Consider the following 22,549-nt stretch of genomic DNA (forward strand, 5'->3'; position numbering starts at 1 on the left):
GCGTTTGAATCTTTCTCGATGTTTCCAAAGAGTATACAACAAACTTTTGACAGAAATTGCCTAGCAACAACGATTGGAACCTTCTCGATGTTTCCAGCGAGCATATAACAAACAAATGCAGTCGGATAGCGAAAAAGATTTTCATCAGATATTCATTCGTGTGATCGCCTTGGAAAGTGATACATCGAGCAATTTACCGAGTGTCTCAGCAATTGTATTCTGTGTTTAAAATTATTCTACACATAGTAAAGAGTTATCCCGTTGACCGTGGATTCGTTTGAACCCCGGAACATTGTTAATTAAATTCATTATTCGTGAAACCTATCGATCGTTAATCTCATTATACGTTAAATTCATTATTCGTAAGACATATTATTCGTTCCTCTTATTGTTCGTTAAACTTATTAATCTTTAATCTAATTATTAGTTAAACTTATCGTTTGTTAATCTTATTATTTATTAAACTCATTATTCATAATATTTTGTAAAATCTTGTTTATTCGCGTAAATATATTCTCTGTTTCGTAAAACAATGGCTAATTCAAACGAAGGATCATTACGCGCCTTAAATCCTAATGATAACCCGACATATATATGTGAGTGTATTTTATCAAAAATATGTTTTTTAGTTTTTCTTATCTTAGTAATTATTTTTAAAAAAATAAAGTCTTATATGAAAATAAAGCTGTTCTTTATTTCAAATAATTGAAGTAAATAAATACAATGAGTTTTATATTTTATTATATCTTATATTATCGTTATATTGTTATTGAAAAAATTGATATAATCAACACTTCTTCCTGTTCTCTTGATTGTTTCTTGCTTGTTTCAAACCATGATAATAACCTACAAAAGAAATAACATAGTCCATTGAAAATTTAATATACAATAAAATACTTATATGAAATAATTACCTGTGTGAAAACCACTAATATACCATGACATCAACATACTTGAAAGTGCGTCTGTATCATTATCTGGTAATCTAGTACATTTTATTAAAATTTCGTATTTTTTTTTTTCCAAATAAAATGTTAAACTTATTCCAAATTACTTATTAATATTAGAAGTATTCAGCATTTCATTAGAATTTTTAAATTGTACTTACTCGGCCATTAATTGTGGTGGTAAAGGAGGTGCAGGTGGCATTATATCAGTCATCGAATTGAAAGATGGTCCCGATATGAAGTGATGTGCACAATCCATTTTTTCTACATTATATTTTTTCGAATTTACATTTGTAGAAAAATTAGTCTCACAAGTCTCGTCGTTCTCTTCATTGAATTTCTCTTCCAAAGCTTTCTTTTGTTGTGCTATTTGACTTTGCAAACCTTCTGATTCTAAAAGAGAACTCAACTCGACTTTCTCTGTATTACCATAGCCTAAACACAGAGTAAAAGAAATTTTTGTCATTTAATAGAATGGCTGAGTGACATTCAGTTACTGTCCTTACAGGCAATGTACTAGAATTTCCCATGCATAAATGTATATGTATAAATGTTTGCCTTGATATATGTAGTAATAATCACTCGTCTAATGAGGAGAATTATATTCCAAGCAGCTAATAATGAACAATAAGTAACATGCATGTTTATGGTTCATGACCCTATATCCCACGGGTCTCTCCATAGACATTGACAGGTACTCCTGCCGAGTTAAGAACCTGCTGAATGACACTGTGATAGACTATGCGAAAGCCTTTACTTCATATATATATATGTATTTTTAGTACATTTCTTAATTGACATAACCATCATGCTAAAGGTATTACCTACAAATTTTACAACACACGTGCCATTGTTTTCGTAAATTTTTGATATTATAGCTTCATAAATTTCTCCATCCTCTGAGTATATTGCACGACAAGGTGCTCCTATGATCCATTTCTATAGAGAAAAGATGTGTATACAAATAAATATAAGTAAATAGCAAAATAAAATAATTTGCTTCTTAATCAATATATTTAATAATATTCTGTATCAAATTTGTAATATTCTATCAAAATCACAACCTTGTGTAATTTACTTGCGTGTTTAGGCTGCTTAAGATTTTGTAGGTTTTCTTTCGGTTGAGAATTTCCAACATCCATTCCCATTCGCTTGATAACTTCTTCTTTTGCTAAATTTATTGCTTTATCATATGCTTCTATTAATGCACTATCGTCCCAAACATTATCATTGGCTGTGTCTGTATCCTTTTGAGATAGCAAATTATACGTTATTAATATCGATACAAGTATTTTATTATCAAACTATTGCAAATTATCATATATGTCATTTTTCAAAAATTGACTAAAAGGTAATGGATACTGTTAATTACTATTATGCTAAGATCTTGTACTAAAATAATGTTAAAACCATTACGTTTCCATTACCATACATACGTTTCCATTTCCTCGTATAAAAAGAACATTCATATCATCTGCCATTTTAAAATAACATCATTTAAATATTGAATTTGCTTCTGAAATATTAATTTGTCTCATTTCTTTAACTCTAACACATTGTAAACAATGATGACATTATACCAACTATAATACTAAAAATCTATTCCCCATTCATTCGAAAGATTATTTTTTGAAGCAAGGTTAACATTGAATGTTCCCACACTTCAATAACTGTATTTTACTTTCTTTACAATATCTAACAATATATTAGAATACTATAAAAAAATATTGTATGCACAAAAAACTGTTTATAGCGAAATAGCAAAAGAATTAATCACATATTATAACTAAAACGAGATTGTTAAGTAGATTATATTATACTGCATATGCGTTAGTGTTTCAGCTGGTAAATATAGTTTTTATATCTGAAGATAAATAAGATTTAATTCTATAAAATTGCATAATGAATTATACATCTATTTATTACTATTCGTATTTCCCCTTAGTTGTATGTTGTCAATAGCATCAATCACGAACATATAAATAAATATAGAAGAAACCTCTATATGGTTTCTTCTATATGGAAATGAAAAGGGAAAAATGAACATGGAAGACAAGAAAGTTTTCTTCAGGTTTAGCGTATGCGTGATACGCTTTGAATGTCTCAGATAAAGATAAAGATACTCTGCTCATTTCTATTTGTTCCGCAGAACGAGAAATTTGTTGTCTTTCATATTGGTTTTTACGATTCAATTTTTGGGCAGTTTTCCCTAGCGAGTGTCGGTCCCTGTTTGATATAACCAGACCGTAATTTATACAGATATGTATTATAGATATATATTTGTAAAACTGAAATCAGATGAAATAAATGTTGCCTGAGGTTTTAAACGTTTAATAAAAACAATATTTCATTTGGAAAAAATGTAAGATATGTAAAATTACATATTGATCATTTTGCTGGTCTTGTATCATAAAACGTGTGGCCCGAAGAGCACGTGTCCGGTAGAGATACGTCACTTGTGTTAGGAACCGTTTTATAACCTATCACAGTAAAGGAACGTCGGCAGTATAGCAGCCGAAGAATGCCGTGAAAGTTTCTGTACAAAGTACAATTGATCTACAATTGATATTTTCCGCAATACTTATCTGATGTTCGGTCAGGGTGTCCCATACTCATGATATTTATGACAGTGGAATGGCGTTAGTAAATCAATTACAAAAATTTTCGAGATCAATTCTCGGTATTGCATCAAATTATTCAAAATATACAAGCAACACAACGTTACCCTTTTTGCAGGCAACAAGAGGAATATCGACCACGCAACCACTTTCAGAAAAACAAGAGTAAGTGATACAAATTTTCTTGTGCTTTCCTTCTTTTTTTAATAGAATTTCAGTACTTACCTTCCAATATAAAATTGGTGTCAAAATAATAATGCTAATAATAATGTCTAAGAAATTTTTCTCTTTGTAGGAGTATAACATCTAGAAAAATAACATAGTATTAATAAGAACAACATTGACAGTGAACAACTAAAAATATAACACTGTTATAAATATATGATATACGAATTTTATTTATGTATTATTAAGACAAGTATATCTTATTTTTAAATTATTTCTATTATCATAAGTGATACATATAATTAAGGTATAATTAAGAGAAGATTAATTGAAGAAACACAAAAAATAAGGAAAATAATTATATTGAGATAATTTTTATCTTTCATAAATATTATTTTCAGAGTAAATATAACGTTTGTTAAAGCAAGTGGAGAGAGAATCAAAGCAACAGGGAAAGTTGGAGATACTATATTAGACATAGTAGTAAATAATGAAATTGATTTAGATGGATATGGTATGTTTTAAAGAAGCATAATTTACTTAATTTAAAATAAATAATTTTGAGGTAGAAAATATTTGAAAATTTTCATTTTTATCGAGTTTAATATTCTTATTATTTTTAACTTTTGATACTTTATTATATAAGTATGTTGTAATATTAAAATATAATTGATATAGGTGCTTGTGAAGGAACATTAATTTGTAGTACGTGCCATTTAATATTTTCGAAAGAAGTTTATGATGCACTTCCTGACAAACCAACAGATGAAGAATTAGACATGTTGGATTTAGCATATGAATTAACAGATACGTGAGTTCATAATAATCAGTATCAAATCATTCACATTATTAATTCTATTACCTTTTAATATTTTATAAAGTGAATTTTTCTTTGTAAATTTATGTAAAAACAGGTTAGTATTGGGTATTTCGAAATCTGCATCTCAATGTAGAATTTCAAATCGCTATCTCTGAATACTACGAAACTGAAATTATAATAAATTTTCATAGTTTTTTATTTATGACCCTATAATCATTACGAATCTATGTTGGAATTAGCATATTTACAATGTTGATTTTCAAATGGATAAATAGAAATCTTATTGTGTATTAGTATTAATTTGTATAGCAATAAATATATTTATTGACATATTCAGTTATATAATATTTAATTTCGGGTCACGGCTAGGCTGTCAAATAGTAATGTCTAAGGAACTAGATGGAATTGAGGTAAGAGTTCCATCAACAATTAATGATGCAAGAGCATAACTGAAATTATCTATAGGTTTTTGAAAATTTGTATACAATGTTATACATCTCTTGTTAAAAAACCCTTGTTATAATTATTAAAATATTGGTATTAAAAAAATATAATAAAGAATCTTGTGTTTAAATGTGAAGCTTATATATATACATATGTTATATAGTATAATTGCAATTTTGATATTTGTACATTGCCATTGTAAAAAGCCTATCCAATTATGAAGAAAATATATCTTTTATTTTTAATATACAGGGTGTCAATTTTAAAACGTTCATCTAAATTATTTTCGTTACTATTAAAGATAAGAAGAAATTACTAAGGAAGACTTAAATGGTTTTAAGATGTGTACTTGGTTATGATAAAAAAGACTCTTGTGGAATAAATTTTGCAACTTCTGAAAGATTAGATAAAAGCTTAGAACCTAAAAAATAATTTGAAATTAATTTCGTTTAGATATACTGTTTGATTTCTTAGCTGTGGGCAAGTTTAAAAGATCATCAAACTCATGGTCAACAAAACAACAGAAATGTACATGCAATGCTTTTTCGTTTCACAACAAGTTATCTGACACTATCATCATTTTCGTGGCACATGCAACATTATCGATTCAGTATAGTAATGTTTTGGATTGAAACAAGTGTCTCGACATTGGGGCAAAATATTTCAACCTTTAAGGACTAAAATTAAAACTTATGAGTTTGTTTATAATTTTAATAGATTTTATTAATATTGTTTTTACTGGTTTATTAATTACAAGAAAGTTTGTAAAAGACTGAAGTTTTACGTAAAAAGTACAAATATTCTTTCAACAAAATTAGTCAAATCACATCATTATTTATACATATTGTATATAAATAAAATATGCGGATATATTACTTTACCCTAGAATTAAAATTCAATAATATTGAGGAATCTTATTTATTCAGATTTTGTACATTATCGCTTCTAACCTCGGATAATAGAACAACAAATTAAATATTTTTAAACAAAAAAACTTTGTTCCTTTGTTTGATTTCCCTTGCTCGCGTTTCTTAACTACTTAGATATAAAATACTTACGTTTTCGAAAGTTCATACTTTACAAGCTACTAAACGCTTTATCTGTTCAGAATAATTTATTGTTTTCTTAACTAGGTACATACCAAATACATCTATTAAGTTGGTATTTCTCATAATTACCAGTACATAAAGCTAAAACACTTTTGTACTATGCTTGTTATACATGGATCTAACAAATAATTTAACTTGTGTATTGTCGTTTGTATATTTTGTTACGTGTAAAATATTCTATTTCTACACTACTTACAAGTTCGATAAAGTGTACATTACACATCGTGAAATTTACATATTTTCACTTGGTTACCCTGCCCAATTCGAATATAATTCAGAACGTATGTGCTATATTTATATATTCTGCATTTGTTTTGTATATTATGTACACTGATCTGATCTTTGTAAACGCGAGTTTTACGATATTAATGAGAAATTTGCCAATTTAATGGAAGTTGTTAATTTTTTCTGGCACGTTTCACGTTAGCAGACATTTTTCTTAAGTTACAGTCGAAAAATGTTTTTATGTAAAAGAATAGGAATGATTATTAGGAAGTTATTTTAAGATGACAAGATATTTCACGTCTTCTATTTAAATATAGCGTTAAATTTTAATTCCGTCAATTCGTATATACTCGTACATCGAATTTCCTTTTCTCATGTCATTTCTTTTCTTTCATTTCACATTTAATTACAAAGATAAAGTGTAAGTACGTTGCTCATAAAATTAATATCAAATGTCGCAAAATATACAAAAGTAAACTAAGAAGAGGGGTACATATTATTACACAAACTGTCGTTCATATTGCATATGTACATATGCAGTAAAAAAAGAATACTTTTTAGTTTTTAATCTCTTGTTTAAATAATCCTAATATCTAAATTTGTATCGGTCATTGATTCGATATAACTGCGTTTATTGGAAGTAATTAAGCTATAGCCTGCGCACAAGAGAAGAAGGAACAAACACGTATAGTATACACGCTTAAATAACAAAATTAAGTCAGTTTACGTTCAATGTGAACTTGATCAAAGTTCCAGTCTCGAATTATAGAGTTTCTTACTATCAGTTTACAAAATTCGATATTACGATTATGTACCGTATTTGAAAAACATAAAATGCTTTGTTCAATTTTAAATAAAACTAATATTTACCAAAGCGAATACGAAAAAAATGTTATCATCAAACTCAATTTTCAATTATCAAACTTAATCCAGCACAAATACAAATGTTCTTCGTGCTTTTTTACTTTTACTACTTTTCAACTCTCTATAGTTCGAGATTTGAGTTCCGCTAACTTTCTTTCTACTGCGCATGCGCAACAGGAAAACTTGAATTACACGTAATAGTAAAAAGTTCGAAAATCTTATCCTTTCGTGGCAGCGAAAGTAACCTAGGACTAGAGGTTCCATAACATTAATAATAATAAGGCAATAATATTAATATTAATAATAATGTAATCGAGTACTACTAACAATATTAATAATAATAATAATAATAATAATAGTATGGTAATGGCAAGATACACGCGGGTATAAATTAATCATTCCTTTCGTAATATCTACGACGTCTTCGGGATATTCTTTAGAAATTACTTTATTTCTGGTCAATATTCATTAACGAGCAACTTTTCTCTCTGTTTCTTATCACGATTTTTTTCACTTCATCACAATTGTACCGTTAGAAATTATTCAAAACATTGTTAAAATGTCCATGAAATATATGCAATTGCCGTATTGAATAAGCGAGTAATGAAGTTGCTGTTTCACTGAATAAAAGTGAAATCTCCAATGCGTGTGCTCAAGTATATAAGTTAAAAAAAGATTGGTACATCAATGCCTATTATTCTTAATCAATATTCATCATTTAACAATTAGGACCGAATTTTTACAAACCAACTCTAAACCACGACCCAATTTACAAATAAAAAGATCGATGTGTAAATTAACTATCAACTATTAATCTCCAATCCTATGTGAAGATATAATGTTCGGACCAAATTTCTAAACTAACGTGGACAATTCATGCGGACTATTGGTGGTTGCTGCGCTACTTAGATCCAATGTGGCAGCCGGAAGACCAGGACTGACGCTGCCGGTTGCTTCCCGTGGCAAATGCTGCGATCTATTTAGCTTATTTCCAGGACTCGGTGGCGATCTATCTGCTGGTGTATCCGGTGGCGTAACCACGTTTCTGTGTCCGCTCACGTTCAGATGATTGTGCGTCGCCGCGATCGGAGCTGGCGATGAGAGCAACAAGGGCGGTGGGGACATTGACACGTGTCGATGATGATGATGGTGATGATAGTGTTGGTACTGTGCAGCTCGGCCGTGCGTTGCGTGGCTGGTATTTAGTTGGTTCGTCACGGGCCCGACTTTCGTTGGGCAGCCAGCATGGTGGATGGTTAACGGGCCACGTAGTTGTTGTTGCTGTTGTAGCTGGGGCTGGTTCTGGTGCTGTTGCAGCTGCTGCTGACGCTGCAGCTGTACCGCCGCTTCGCACTGTTCGCGCGCTAACGCCTTCACGGCATTCGTCTTCTCCTACGAAATAAGAATGATAGGTTAGGTTGTAGTCAGGGGCCATAACAAATTAAAAAAGTTATAATATAAGAATTTACATTTTAGTTGAAATGATTCTAGTTACGAATAAGTATTAAAGATGATTCAAATCTTTTTCGTTACCGATAACCATGGTGAAAACTCTTTTGGATTACTTTCAGCCATTGTCAATCTTATTGTCTTATTATACTACATGCTTGAAGTAGAAGGAGGGGTACAGAGAAAAAGACTTTTTCTCGGCAAATATAATCGTTACTCAATTATTTTGTTCAACAGTTTTACAAATCTCCCCAAAATAAACGAGAATACGAAAATACACTGAATATCGTGTGTATGGTTATTTATAAAATCCCCTTGAAATAGTTGCGATCGCGGATCACATAAACAAACGAACCTGTCATTCTACAGAGTATCTTTTTCGGTGAAATTATGCAAACGTAAATGTAACTTCGGTAGAACTCCTCGAGAACTTGTAAGCTTATATGACTCTGACCCAACCAGTTCATTCTAAAGTGTATAATTTATAAAAGGGGATTATATTAATACGCGGAGGATGTGGTAGGTGGTAAGTTTTGCATATGAATGTTTGTTGATACAACGAATGGTTAAATGGAGGTTTTCATGAATGTGATAAGGACTAGATCGAATGTTTTAACATTTATAACTAGAATGCGTATTTTTATACAAGTTTGTAGTTTTACGAACATAATCAAAGAAATAAAATTTTAATAGAGATTTGTTTTCTTATATACGTATATTTTAGCGCATTTTATGCATTTTGCGCCATTTGCGTACTTTTCAATTTCGCACGAACGTATAAAGATCCGCAATATAATTATAACGCTTCTTAAAAATGTGAAAAATCCTGGTTTCCTAAAAGCTTGCAATTGATTTCAGAAAAATTTTTATGAACTCTACCAGATAAATTATGGTAACTCTGAAAAACAAAATTTCACGATAAAATGATTTCCGGGTAAAATACACATAAAAGATGATTTAGACGTGTTTGAACGTGTTCGTTTTCTTTTTTAATAGCGATATGTTCTTACCCTCTGCCACACGAAGACGTTATGGACCATTGCGCATCCACAAAACACGATGCCAAGGCCTATGAAAACCGACGTAACGATTGCCGGCGTCGAATGAAACTGGATGAATGTATACAATATCATACCTGAAAGCATTGTTAGAGGATCATTATAACACGTATGCCATAACAAGCGGGACAAAGAATCGGCGCAAATACATATTCTCAATACATATAATTCTCGAAGCGTAAACTATATACATATGCTTTTAATTGAAATTTTCAATACTAGTTGCAAATTATTTTTCAATTAATTTATTATTTAAGTCTTTATATATCAATTCTCGACGAATAAATTACTTAAATTATAGAGAATCTATCTTCAGACAATAGAGAATTCAATATTTTTGGTCGTTAAGTAATTTACAAATTTCTAAAACGATTACGTTCGAAGTTTTGGACAGTATTTGAAGTTTCTAACATGACATTAAAAAAAAATAAATAAATTTTATGATATAATTAAAAAAACATTGTAGTCTATCATAATTTCTATTCCGTCAAATTTATTAAAACGCAGTTTTCTTCTGAACAGAGTCAAAATGTCCGTCTTGAATCGAGTTCAACAGCTTAACGATCGATCGAGCGAATGATAGCTGTGTAAACTAGCATGACACAACGTAAACTTTAGATTAGATCTCGATCCATCCACCAGCCGTATTCATGCATGACATGAATATTCTGTTTCAGCTCTTTATAAATTAATCTGTTAAAACTTCTCTAAAAGACGATCATTTTTTATTTTTCTAAGAAAAATAATGACTATTCGGCGTTAAAATTAACTTTATTTCCATTGGATTTCTAAACTGATTTCATACACTCAGAGATAGTTCACAGTATCTTTTAGATTCATGCCTGAATTCAAGAAAAATTAAACGTATAACTTATGTACTAGTATCTTTCAAAAGGTTAAAGTTGACAGAATTGAAGGAATTGGTTCTTACCAGTTAGAAAGACGGGAATGCTAATGAAAAACCCTCCGACAGCACATATCCGGCTGATGGATGATTTTTGCAGGTACTTGTTACTCCTGAAACAGACAAAATTTGAAGTGAAAGTCAGTTTCACGATTCTATGATAATTGAGCGAAATATAAAGGAACCAGTTTTTTGTTTAACAGCCAAGAATCTTTCAAAAATTCTACTGTAATTGATACTTCAAATATATTTAGTCAGACAAAGGATAATCATAATCGCAACGTTAATCTTAACTTTAATTCAAGGATCAAACAGTATCATTATACATATAAAAGTAAACATAAAGTCTATCCACATTGTTGTTGTTGTTGTTGTTGTTGTTGTTGTTGTTGTTGTTGTTGTTGTTGTCGTCGTTGTCGTTGTCGTTGTCGTTGTCGTTGTCGTTGTTGTTGTTGTTGTTGTTGTTATTATTATTATTATTATTATTATTATATGTTATTCTATAATTGATTTTTATTTCTTTATTATCAATATTATTCTATTTTCTATAATGATTCAATTATAGATCTTATTTTTTGTCAATCATATTTCACTGAAATGATCACTTTGAAAATAATCTAATAGTAAAAAATGAAAAATAATCTTTTTCTACCTTGTCTTCATTTTTTACAAACTCTGTCCACCGCCGCAAACCTATTAAATGCATGAAACGACAAAGCAAAGCTGCTTCACATAATTCCCCGCTCACGCAGTGTCAATCAGCTCACGACCGCAAACGATACTGCTAATTTCCAGCGACCACGAACGATTTCACCGTAATTGCCGGTGTGAAATTTACCAATACGTGCTCGAATTGGTCAATAATGGATAGAGCGCTCTTGCACACACTAATCTACCAACAAATAATATTGACTCAATTGAACAACAGCGCCTAGATTAACGGACAAACCGCATGTTCCAAACAGATTTACAATCACGGCAGAAAATACATGCCGTTATAGATGTTTCCTGGTCAAGACTAATTTCCACGCGTTAAGAACATTGTAACCGGAATCTAGGAAGAACTAGCACTTCCTGGAATAATACTATTGTGTCCTCGATGAATGTCTCTCCGCAATGCCCTCGAGTGAGTTGTTTTTGTCTTTGGTCGTACGACGTCCGGGATGAGAATTCGGGGAACGGTTTTGCGCTGCTTTAATACTCGCACAACCATCCATCCATGGGACTGCATCTTTTTAGGAGGACCAGTGATTAATCTTTTCCCTTTAATCTTTAATTTTCATCTCTAATTTCTCATGAGGCTAAGATTCCTGCATCTTTTATCATAATAATTTATTAATACTATTAATAAATTGAGACAATTTTACACGTCGTATTTTGCGTTATAAGATGACTTGTAATTTGTAAAATTTACCTGTAAAATTCCTTTGTTTGTTTTACCGAAGCAATAGTTGGCATTTCTATACGACAATAAGAATTTGTTAATACTAATAATTTGTAAGGTTATCATGTTATCATTCTTCTAATGGATAGTATATTATTGAAACTTTTTTTAATATTGAAACGCGATATTTTTTTGGAGAAGAAGTGCATAGTAGTAAAGAGTTGAATTCTACGGACGTAAAAAGTGGACATAACATTTTCTGTACATGGAGTCGCCTGGCCTAAACATTTTATGATTTCCGGGCAAAAAACAGACGAATCCAGCGCTGATTTTAAAGCAGCTTCATCCAAATAAGCCACAATAAGAAATTCCCACGAAACAGTTGCGTTCATCCCCTTTCGAGGTCGCCGACCTCTTTGAATGCGTTTCAAGTGCGTCGTACCAATGAAACTTCGAGTTCTAGACTAATTTCTCGGCCTTTTGCGTTAAATTTAACCTTCCGCGTTAGTGTATTTCGGACGAGCTCCTATTTTACGCTTTCGTCGACTTCACCAACGTAACACGCAGCATCCGCAAGTAAAACTGTCTCTTAAATTTGATGTGACACCGATACACGACGAGAAGAATCACAATGCCATTTTTATTCCACTTCGTTAATTTTTCGTCGTAAGGTTTAGCTGTAAATAGGATTAAAAAAATTTAGATTAACGAGGAATTTAAAATTGATCTGTTAAATCAACAATTTCCATTAGTTGTCGATAGATTTTATAAACCTCAGATTACTGAGAAATTATACACATTGCAAAATATTTACCATTGGTTACCCACGCTACACGTAAATTTGATCAATCTACCAATGCACTAACACTGCAATAAATTTCTATTGCAACATTCCACGCTCCTTTGCCGCACCTTAAACTCCTCGCTAGATTTATTCCACCTTAAAGTGTCACATAACTCCTACGACACCGATATCAAATCTTAAACTCCACCAAATTCCAGAGAAACTTGATTTCGTCGAGAGTAAGAGATTAAACTTAAAAAGCAATTTATTTCATCTTTAAACTATCCCAAACTTCTTAAATATAATTTATATATATATATATATATATATATATATATATATATATATATATATATATAAAATATTATACACTTATTGTGTGCATTATATATTTCAAGAACTTTGCAATAAAAAATAAAACTTATTACATTTAAGATATGGTTATATCGCACAGGCTCGAATATGATAAAGAAGTTAAATAAATGTCTCGAATCTCCGCAACAAACTCACACAAACCACCTAAAACACGTATACACAATGTGCATTCACTACGAACTCGACTCCCATTCCCTGCCAAAATCACAGGCATGCAGAGTCAATTTCACTGCTCGAGCTAGTTGAATAGGGAAGAAGGTCGAGAGCTGGAGTTAAGGAGCATAGTTGGTAAAGAATCGCGTGCCGCCGCGCCATTAAGATCAAGCCCACGATCTCAACAATAAATATTAGACGGTTCTCTGACCTGCATTTCGCGTGCGACTCGGAACGATTCAAAAACGCGTAAATTTCCCATGAGTCGAATCAAACGTTCGCGATTTATCGCATTTAGGTTATATCGATATTGTCCACGAGTGGAGGCATTCAAACACAGATTGCTTTGTGTCACTCTATCGTAACTGCCCGTAATACATGATAATTTAATTTCGAATTCTTTCGAATATATGCACGTAACGAAAAATTTGTATTGGTTCGTCAATTGCAGACCAACCAGTTGTTAGCCAGTGAAAATAATGTAGATAATAATAGTGAAGAATTAGCTCGAGAAGAGTAAACAAACAAGGCGCCTTGATAAAAGGCACAATGTGGGTCCGCAAAGTGGTGGGATTTCGGCGCATGCGCATTGTTTCGCATCAACTTACAATTAGACATGCACGAAAGCTTCATTTCTGCCGCATACATACTTGGATTCGCGTGCATGAAATTCACAAAGTAGGTTATTGCTTGAAAAACAGCTTTAATCGAGCGAAGCTTTTAACCAGACTGAAATCAAGTCTTGGTTTCTTTAGAAATTCAGATGGAATAAGAGAAACCTATTTTATCTAGGTTAGGCTAGGATAAAGGTTAGGCTGCATCGGTTGGCTTATATGACTTTCCGGTGACTTTGAAGGGTAATACGGCGCCGGCGGTCGAGAAGGTAACTTCTCTATTGAACGAGATCTCGTTGATCTCGTCTAAGCAGGAAGAGTCTGTCGGCCCTTTGATTTTATACGAGTCTTTCCATTCACGATCGTGCGAGCTGACTACAGGCGACGACACGGACCCCCGACAAAACTGTCTGAGCCTATTCAAGGCGACGTCAAATAGTTTCACTCGGAGAGATGAATGGAGATAAGAATCACCGGAGCGTCTCTGCGCTTCGATGACAATGATATTTGGTCAATCCTCTTCTTGTTTCTCGTTTTGAAAGAAGGTTGTAAAAAAGAGTGCTACTAGATCGTCTAGGGAAATCACACGGTATATATTGCGTAATGCTATTGATTTATCAAAAATAACAAGAGGTTAAGGAGCTTTGGGGAGGTTGATTCAATTTTTTATAACCTGACATCTCTTTGAACAAATGTCTTAAGAAACGCTTGAATAAAATGTTAAAAAAAATAATAATTATGAAATCTTTTCCTGTATTTTTAGACAATAAGATTTACTATATCCTACGCCATAATAAGAATCAATTTGCTATGAACTGGTATCTCGGAAATTGTAAGAATTCAGAAAATATAAGGAGGCCGGAAGAGGTAAATGAAATCCACAGAAACATTGACCCAACCTCAGCCCAGTTAGCCAACAAACTAAAATATCTCGCTGCCTTTTCTATATTTACGACCAGAACGTGGTCATTAATTGAGTCTAGCGACTGCACCGTAGACGAGTCACTGACCGATGTTGCTTTAATGGATATGCGGAAAATCACGTGTTCCAGGTTCCAGGGATGTAGTTGTTTTCATTTCCGGAGAATACGGTCGACTCGCGTGTGTATACCAATCTATCTGAGGATAGGTGTTCCTTAGAATTACCAACTATATTACTTTCAACCTTGTGATTAAAATTTTTAAACGTCACTTAATAGCAATTCAGTCGAGTAAGCACAAACTTTCAAATGTCCTAATTTTCAAATCTTTATATTTTTTAATCTCAAAGATATTTTATTATTTGCCGTAGATCAAGCTTCGTGTTACCGGTACTGTAACATTACAATCCTACGAGAAGCAGAAAATAGTGAAAAAATCTGACCTAATAGATAGTAGTCAATATTCCTTTGACGCGTCTTATGCGAACCGCAGTTAGAGGAAATGCAAATAAGCTCTTGCGAAACGGTTTGCCGCACGACAAGCCTGCGAACAACGCCCAATGCAAGTTCGGTGGGAGTTACAGGAAGAGGGACGTCTAAAATCAACTAGGAATCCCTATTCAATCGTCTAATTTTCGATTCCGGCATCGAACTTCCCGAAGAAAATTAAATACAATTCCGACTCGAGATTTAATTTCAGTCTCGTAGCTAATGCAATCTAATCGCGTTTGCAAGGCTACGCTTCCGGTCAGAAGCCACGCGCTTCGATCGCGTACTTTCCGCATCGGAAGCGTACGCTTCGGTACGAACCGCGTCGATTTTCAAAGGAATCATTGGACACCGGAAGAAGAAGAAGGAGGAAGAATAAAAGCACGTAAACCGGCAGGAGGTCAATCGAGACAAAATCGATATCGTTGAAAGCCGAAAAAAGACCCGAATTTAGGCTACAGTACATATTCGAATTGAATATATTCAAGGTTTAGATTTTCTTCTCCTGAAAATTATAAACATAAATGAGTCGACAAGCGATCTTGAAAAGCGTCTGTTCCATCTAGATTATGTAAATTGCGTGAATTACCGTTAGCCATAATTCATAATTTATCGAAAAAGCGCGCTTCTTCTCAACTACGCTTTCCCCTACCAGCACCGACATTATCGGCAGATCGATAAGTATCAAAATACCACAAAGATATTAATCTCATCTTTCTTCTAACCGCGAAAAAATGCCGCGCAAATGATAAAACAACAGATCAGCCAGAAACATCGAATTCTCCACGCTTCCGACTGCAAGAAGAAAAACAAAGTTATTTGTGTATGATGGAAACGTCTCTGGACGATGCTCTTAAGCGGTCGAGTGCGCGCGAGAATAGCATCGCGGATCGGCATTTCCACGGTGAGGATTGTAAAACGGTTACGCAGATGATGGATCATACGCATGGACCGTAGAGACTATCGTGAATGATGGATCAGACACACATACGCGTTCTTCGCTCTTCCGATATTTTTCGTAACAACTGCTGCGATCTCGTCATTGGAAACGATCTCGGGAAATTCAATCGAATATCGAGGAAATTTATAGAAAGCTACAGCTGTGTTCGAGCATTATTCTAGAGAAAAGTGATTAACTCTATGAGACTAACGATACAATACGTCTCAAGATAACTTTTAGGAAAATGATTGTAAAATTCTTTAAAATTCTTTCGACACTTTTCGGTATATTCTTGTCATTGATTCTGAAAGTATTTGATTAATTTGCTGGTTAATAGGAAGTTGGTTAAAACCGAAGTTAGTTAAAGAAATAAGTAAACACGAAACCCGTGGATACTCTAGACATATGATTCTACCTGCACGCGACAAAAATATTCATGATCTGAACAAGGAAAGAAGTGTTGTTAGATTCGCGTCATGCTGCAAATGAAAGATTTACAGCTCGAACCCAATTATCTGTTACATTACATTCTCGGGCACGTGTAGGCTGAACGTCATGATATATGAACACAAGTATAGAAAGAACAACATGGATATTTCGCGCGAAGAAAACGAAGCTTCACATATACAGTGTATAACCACTCGACAGTATTTGCTCACGAAAAATACGAGTTGTTAAAGTCTAACAAAAATTACGTATACAGTGGCAAAGAAGAAAACTGTTATGCCGTTTACTCTTATTTCTAATTGACAGAAAGTCGTCAACGAACAAAGAGCGCTTTTTCTTATCCTCTGTACCTTCGCGAAGCAATCACAGAAATTCTCCAAAATGCTTCGTGTCGACTAAACAAAGAAAAAAAAAAAAATGACAGCTGCTAAGAGCAAACTACCTCCGGAATTTTCTTCGTTTCTAAGTGAACCAGGAAGAAAGAAGGGAAGGGTTAATGACGCCGAAACTGAAGAGTGGCCACGGATCGTTTGAAAGGGGCCACGACAACCGTTACGATTCAGTCGCACCTGTTCCTCTTCCTAGGTTACCACGCCGAACCATTGCGCGCTTTTACGAGCGTTCCCGCGATAGTTTCCTGGCACTTGCTCGCCCTTTCATCGAAGGGTCGATCGGTTAATTTAAACTCTCGAAGGCTTTGTCCAGTCGGTAACATCGATAAGCTTAAGTCGAAATACGGATTTCTCGTAAATTCAGAATTTTATTGCCACCAGGATGTATATGGAGGCGACAGATGAAGAACACGATGTAAATTAGATTTCTTGCTTTTATAGAGAAGCAATTTTTAAATTGAACACCAGTCGTCGATCGGTTCTGTAGATCGTTTTTAATAACAAAATAAATTTGGTTAGTCCATAAAGGTTTGTTCGTGTGAATCTTCCCATAGATCATCCGTAACGTAAATACCGCTATAACCGGCTGCAGATACATTTTCCTTGAACATGTGGCGGCACTTGACAGTAAACTTCCCAACAGTTTACGTCGCGTGACGCACGACACAAAGACCCTATACCTGCGGACAAGATGATTGCCAGATGTCGATACATTCGTACCGAATATTTCCAGCTAGCCAAGGGACCGCTATAAATCTTAGGATTTATTTTAGCTAAGGTCCTCCAAAGAGACAAACAGTCTTTGTTTATCAGTCTCGAAGTCGACCACCTACCACGGGGACACACGAGAAATCTGCTATCTCTCACGTACGACGCTGCCCGCTAGCAACACCCTCTCAAAGCTTTTCTCAACGAATCCGATGCCTTCGCATCCTTAGACACATCCCAACGAGTCTTCCTCCGCAGCAGCATCGCGACAAAAATGTCAGTCTATTACCGCGAGTTACCGCAGTATATCACGATCGTTATACTTACACGGTTCGAGCCGAATAATTATCTAAGCTCTCGACATCTCGTGCAATCATTGTCCGCACTCGCAGCGTATCTCGAATCGTAGCTATCCAAGCTCTATCTTATAACCGCGCATTCGCGAACCGAATACAATCGCGAATCCTGTATCAAGTGTACTCATTGACATTAGAGTGAATAAACATTTATCGTTCAAGAAATCTGAGAAATCTGAGTCGAAAGAGAACACAGCTAAGTGTCCCTTACCCTTTAGGGAGAAGAAAATCCCACGCACCTAACCCCAACCCGAATACTAGCCTCACAGCCTCACGACTAGTTGTTCATTCCGAATTAACTAGCTCGATGATGGCCCAGCAACCGCGACCAGGCTCTCCGGAGCAGACTCGCAGCTACCCCGTTCTACCCCCCCCCCCCCCCGTGGCAGAAGTGTAGCAGAACTCTCCGCACTAACGACGCTAACACTACAAAGAAAAGGAAAATAGAAACAGCAACGCAAATAAACACACACAACAGGTTCGCCGTATTGGAATCCTCAAACGACGCCATGGAAATCGTAGAACCGCCACCAAACCAACACTCACAGAGAATCCCCCCTCCCCCACCAATATTTGTGGACGACGTCATTGACATACAGACAATGATCAAGTCCCTAGAGAGAGATATCAGCAAGGAGGAATATAACCTTAAGATAAGCAACAACAAAGTAAAAATACTACCGACGAACCCAGAAGCTTACAGAAAACTCACCAAGACACTCAGGACCCTGAACGCCAACTTCCACACCTACCAGCTCAAACAGGAAAGGCCTTTCCGGGTGGTCCTACGAAACATACACCACTCAGCAGACATAGACGAACTAAAATACGAACTCTCAAAACTCGGCCACGAAGTCATCAACGTAAGTAATATAAGGCATAGAGTCTCGAAAGACCCGTTATCCTTATTCTTCCTAGACATTAAACAAAAGCCGAACAATAAGGAAATCTACAACATCAGTCGCCTAATGAACGCGATAGTAAAGATCGAACCACCGCTCGTGAAAAAAGAAATAGTGCAGTGCAAAAGGTGCCAAAGGTACGGTCATACGCAGAAATACTGCAACCATACTTTCCGCTGCGTTAAATGCGCAGGCACTCACTCCACTGACCAGTGCGCCAAATCACCGGAAACCCCAGCGAAATGCATCCACTGCCAAGGGGACCACCCTGCCAACTACAAAGGCTGCCCAGCATATAAAACACTATACACGAACAGGTACCCTAAGCTCAGAGCAAAAGAGGTATCCAACCAAACACCCAGCCCGCCGAAATTCACGACTACCCCAACCCCCTCAACCAACCAAACACCCAGTCCTACCATCTCCAAATTCATCTCCACCTCAACCTCCTATGCCCAAGCAGTACAAGGCATCCAAAATAACCCGAACAGCCAAAGGAACCTTCCCCAAAACAGTGTCCCCAACCCACCTAACACAGACAACTCCTCAAGGCTTGAAAAGCTAATAGAGAAACAATCGGAGCAAATAAATCACTTGCTATCGCTACTAACACTCATCGTGGAAAAATTAGCACGCCCCGACTCAAAATAAAACCAAGGCGCATAGCACTCTGGAACGCCAACGGTCTAGCGCAACACAAACTTGAACTAGAACTCTTCTTAAAACACCAGCAAATCGACGTAATGCTCGTATCGGAAACCCACTTCACCGACAAGAGCTACCTGAAAATAAATGGTTACAAATTCTACCATACCCAACACCCCAGCGGAAAGGCCCACGGTGGCACCGGAATAATAATCAAAGCAAGTATTAAGCACTACGAACTTCCATCATTCCAGAAAGACTACCTCCAAGCAACAAACGTAGCAATAGAAGACTGTCATGGCTCAATCACCACCTCAGCAGTATACTGCCCTCCCAGACACTCCATCGCCAAAGAAGACTTTGATAACTTCCTGGACACCCTGGGCAATAGATTCATAGTTGGAGGAGACTATAACGCCAAGCACATCCAATGGGGCAGCAGACTGGTTACAGCAAGAGGCAAAAACCTCTTAAACAGCATAATAAACAACAACCTCAACTACCTCACCACATACGAACCCACATACTGGCCCACTGACACCAACAAAATACCCGACCTTCTCGACTTCTTCATAACTAAAAATATCCCATCAAGACACGTCCAGATCAACTCCTCGGCTGATCTCTCCTCTGATCATTCTCCCGTGATAGCAACAGTCAGTTCAACAATCATCGAGAATACACCTAATGGCTCCATTCACAACCAACACACCAACTGGCAGCTCTTCAGAGAAGTCTTTACACACTCGACCTCAGAGCCTTCACCCCACTAAAAACAAAGGAAGATATCGAAGCAGCCACGGAATACTTAAACACGAGCATAATAAACGCAATCCGCCTCTCCACACCGACAAAGCCATCTAACAGCAAACAAGAATATCCCCAATACATACTAAAAAAAAAATAGCAGAAAAACGTAGACTAAGAAGAGTATGGCAGACCCATAGAACACCGGAGGACAAACGCAAACTTAACAACGCAACTAGAAAGCTATCCAGAACCTTAAGAAACTATAAAAACGACTGTTTCCATAAATACCTCGCCAGCTTATCCCCCACAGCCGACGCCAACTACTCACTATGGAAGGCCTCCAGGAAACTCACACGCCCCCCACAAATAATCCCACCTATCCGCCGTCCGCAAGGTGGATGGGCGCGAAGCCCTATAGAAAAAGCCGACCTGTTTGCAAAACACTTGTCAAAAGTATTCAAACCCCATTCCCCCAAAGCCGCCGCGGACGTTACTGAATACCTGCACACCCCCTTCCAAATGTCCCCTCCTATCGAACCCTTCTCCTCTGCAGAGACTATAGAAACAATCAGTCGCCTAAACCCCAAGAAAGCAGCAGGACACGACCTAATAGGCAATAGAGCAATCAAGGAACTTCCCACAAAAGGGATAGCACTCATCACATCGATTTTTAATGCTATCCTTCGCCTGGAACACTATCCTAAGGCTTGGAAAATCTCATTGATTACCCTCATCCCTAAACCCGGTAAACCGATATACGAAACCTGCTCCTATCGCCCAATCAGTCTTTTACCTACCCTGTCCAAACTATTCGAGAAGATGCTCACGAACCGACTCCTTCCAATCCTAGAGAACTTGAAAACACTCCCAGATCACCAATTCGGCTTCCGAAAACATCATTCTACAGTAGAGCAAATCCACCGCTTAACTCATACGATCAGCCAAACACTCGAAAAGAAAAAATATTGCTCAGCGGTTTTCCCAGACATCCAACAGGCATTCGATAAAGTATGGCATGAAGGGCTACTATACAAACTTAAAAAGATCCTACCCCACCCCTACTACTCCATCCTAAAATCTTACCTAACCAATAGACAATTCATGGTTAAATGCCTAGACGCCACTTCCGCAACATTCCCAATAGAAGCCGGCATACCCCAAGGTAGTGTCCTCGGACCCCTACTGTACTCCATCTACACTGCCGACCTACCTATATCAAACGATATAACAATAGCGACATTTGCAGACGACACAGCGCTATTGGCTACCCACGCAGACCCGGTAATAGCCTCATCCACTCTCCAGCGAAGTCTCGACTCCATGGAAAAGTGGTTTCACAAATGGGGCTTCAAAGTCAACGAAAAGAAATCCTCACATGTAACCTTCACGCTCCGAAAACAAACCTGCCCCCAGGTCACCATCAACAATGCAACAGTTCCTAGCAGGGACACAGTCCGATACCTGGGCATGGACAGGAGACTAACGTGGAAGACACACATCTCAGATAAAAGGAAGCAACTAAAGGACAAACTAAAAAAACTCTATTGGCTCACGGGCCGACGCTCCAAACTAAATATACAGAATAAAATTACCCTCTACAAGACCGTAATAAAACCTGTCTGGACCTACGGAATCCAACTATGGGGAACAGCAAGTAACTCCAACATTGAAATACTCCAACGCTTTCAATCGAAAACGCTAAGATCCCTAATTGACGCACCTTGGTATGTAACCAATGAAACAATACACCGCGACCTCAAGATACCCACCGTCAAAGAGGAAATAGCAAAATATAGCGACAGATATAGCAAAAGAATCAACAAACACCGAAACCCCCTAATCACTGGACTACTCGATACGACGGACCAGATTCGCAGGCTGAAGAGGCACTACCCGCTAGACCTAAACGTTAGATTCATTTAATTATCCAAATTAAGCATATGCACTTACTTATATTACTTATAAATTATACCTATCTATAATAAGTATTAACTTATTGTAAATAAACAGCCATGTCACTGCGCCACGCCAGAAAAATTACTGAAAATTCTCAACGCGAGAATTGATTGTAATCTCAACAAATAAAT

At 35.8% G+C, this 22,549-nt stretch overlaps 3 protein-coding genes and 1 long non-coding RNA gene across 8 annotated transcripts; 1 reads left to right on the top strand and 3 right to left on the bottom strand.

The window, feature by feature from the left end:
• Positions 1-669: 669 nt before the first annotated feature.
• Positions 670-3,448, bottom strand: LOC126876202 (survival of motor neuron protein-like). Of its 4 annotated transcripts, XM_050639073.1 has the most exons (6): positions 2,384-2,867; positions 2,012-2,194; positions 1,772-1,886; positions 1,109-1,382; positions 915-985; positions 670-846 (listed from the first exon to the last, which is right to left on the bottom strand). In XM_050639073.1, the coding sequence occupies exons 1-6, from the start codon at positions 2,426-2,428 to the stop codon at positions 788-790; spliced, it is 747 nt and encodes a 248-aa protein (XP_050495030.1). In that variant the 5' UTR covers positions 2,429-2,867; the 3' UTR covers positions 670-787. The 4 variants fall into 4 exon arrangements, with proteins under 4 accessions (XP_050495030.1, XP_050495027.1, XP_050495029.1 ...); XM_050639070.1 differs by lacking the exons at positions 670-846; positions 915-985 and having other exon boundaries at positions 1,024-1,382; positions 2,375-2,463; positions 2,532-2,867; XM_050639071.1 differs by lacking the exons at positions 670-846; positions 915-985 and having other exon boundaries at positions 1,027-1,382; positions 2,384-2,463; positions 2,532-2,867.
• Positions 3,449-3,454: 6 nt separating this feature from the next.
• Positions 3,455-5,243, top strand: LOC126876215 (adrenodoxin-like protein 2, mitochondrial). 2 transcript variants are annotated; one of them, XR_007694008.1, is made up of 4 exons: positions 3,455-3,586; positions 3,684-3,730; positions 4,132-4,244; positions 4,409-5,243. XR_007694008.1 is itself a non-coding variant. In XM_050639087.1 (3 exons), the coding sequence occupies exons 1-3, from the start codon at positions 3,582-3,584 to the stop codon at positions 4,543-4,545; spliced, it is 399 nt and encodes a 132-aa protein (XP_050495044.1). In that variant the 3' UTR covers positions 4,546-5,243. The 2 variants fall into 2 exon arrangements, 1 of the variants encoding a protein (XP_050495044.1); XM_050639087.1 differs by having other exon boundaries at positions 3,582-3,730.
• Positions 5,244-7,476: 2,233 nt separating this feature from the next.
• LOC126876190 (dual specificity tyrosine-phosphorylation-regulated kinase 1A-like) lies at positions 7,477-11,281 on the bottom strand. Its single transcript, XM_050639042.1, has 4 exons — positions 11,256-11,281; positions 10,631-10,716; positions 9,652-9,776; positions 7,477-8,584 (listed from the first exon to the last, which is right to left on the bottom strand). The coding sequence occupies exons 1-4, from the start codon at positions 11,264-11,266 to the stop codon at positions 8,048-8,050; spliced, it is 759 nt and encodes a 252-aa protein (XP_050494999.1). The 5' UTR covers positions 11,267-11,281; the 3' UTR covers positions 7,477-8,047.
• A 603-nt stretch (positions 11,282-11,884) lies between these two features.
• Positions 11,885-13,082, bottom strand: LOC126876240 (uncharacterized). Its single transcript, XR_007694028.1, has 3 exons — positions 12,802-13,082; positions 12,018-12,664; positions 11,885-11,919 (listed from the first exon to the last, which is right to left on the bottom strand). It is a non-coding gene; the product is annotated as an uncharacterized LOC126876240 (long non-coding RNA).
• Between the last annotated feature and the right edge of the window lie 9,467 nt (positions 13,083-22,549).

This window comes from Bombus huntii, unplaced genomic scaffold (assembly GCF_024542735.1).
Source record: "Bombus huntii isolate Logan2020A unplaced genomic scaffold, iyBomHunt1.1 ctg00000067.1, whole genome shotgun sequence".
NCBI lineage: Eukaryota > Metazoa > Arthropoda > Insecta > Hymenoptera > Apidae > Bombus > Bombus huntii.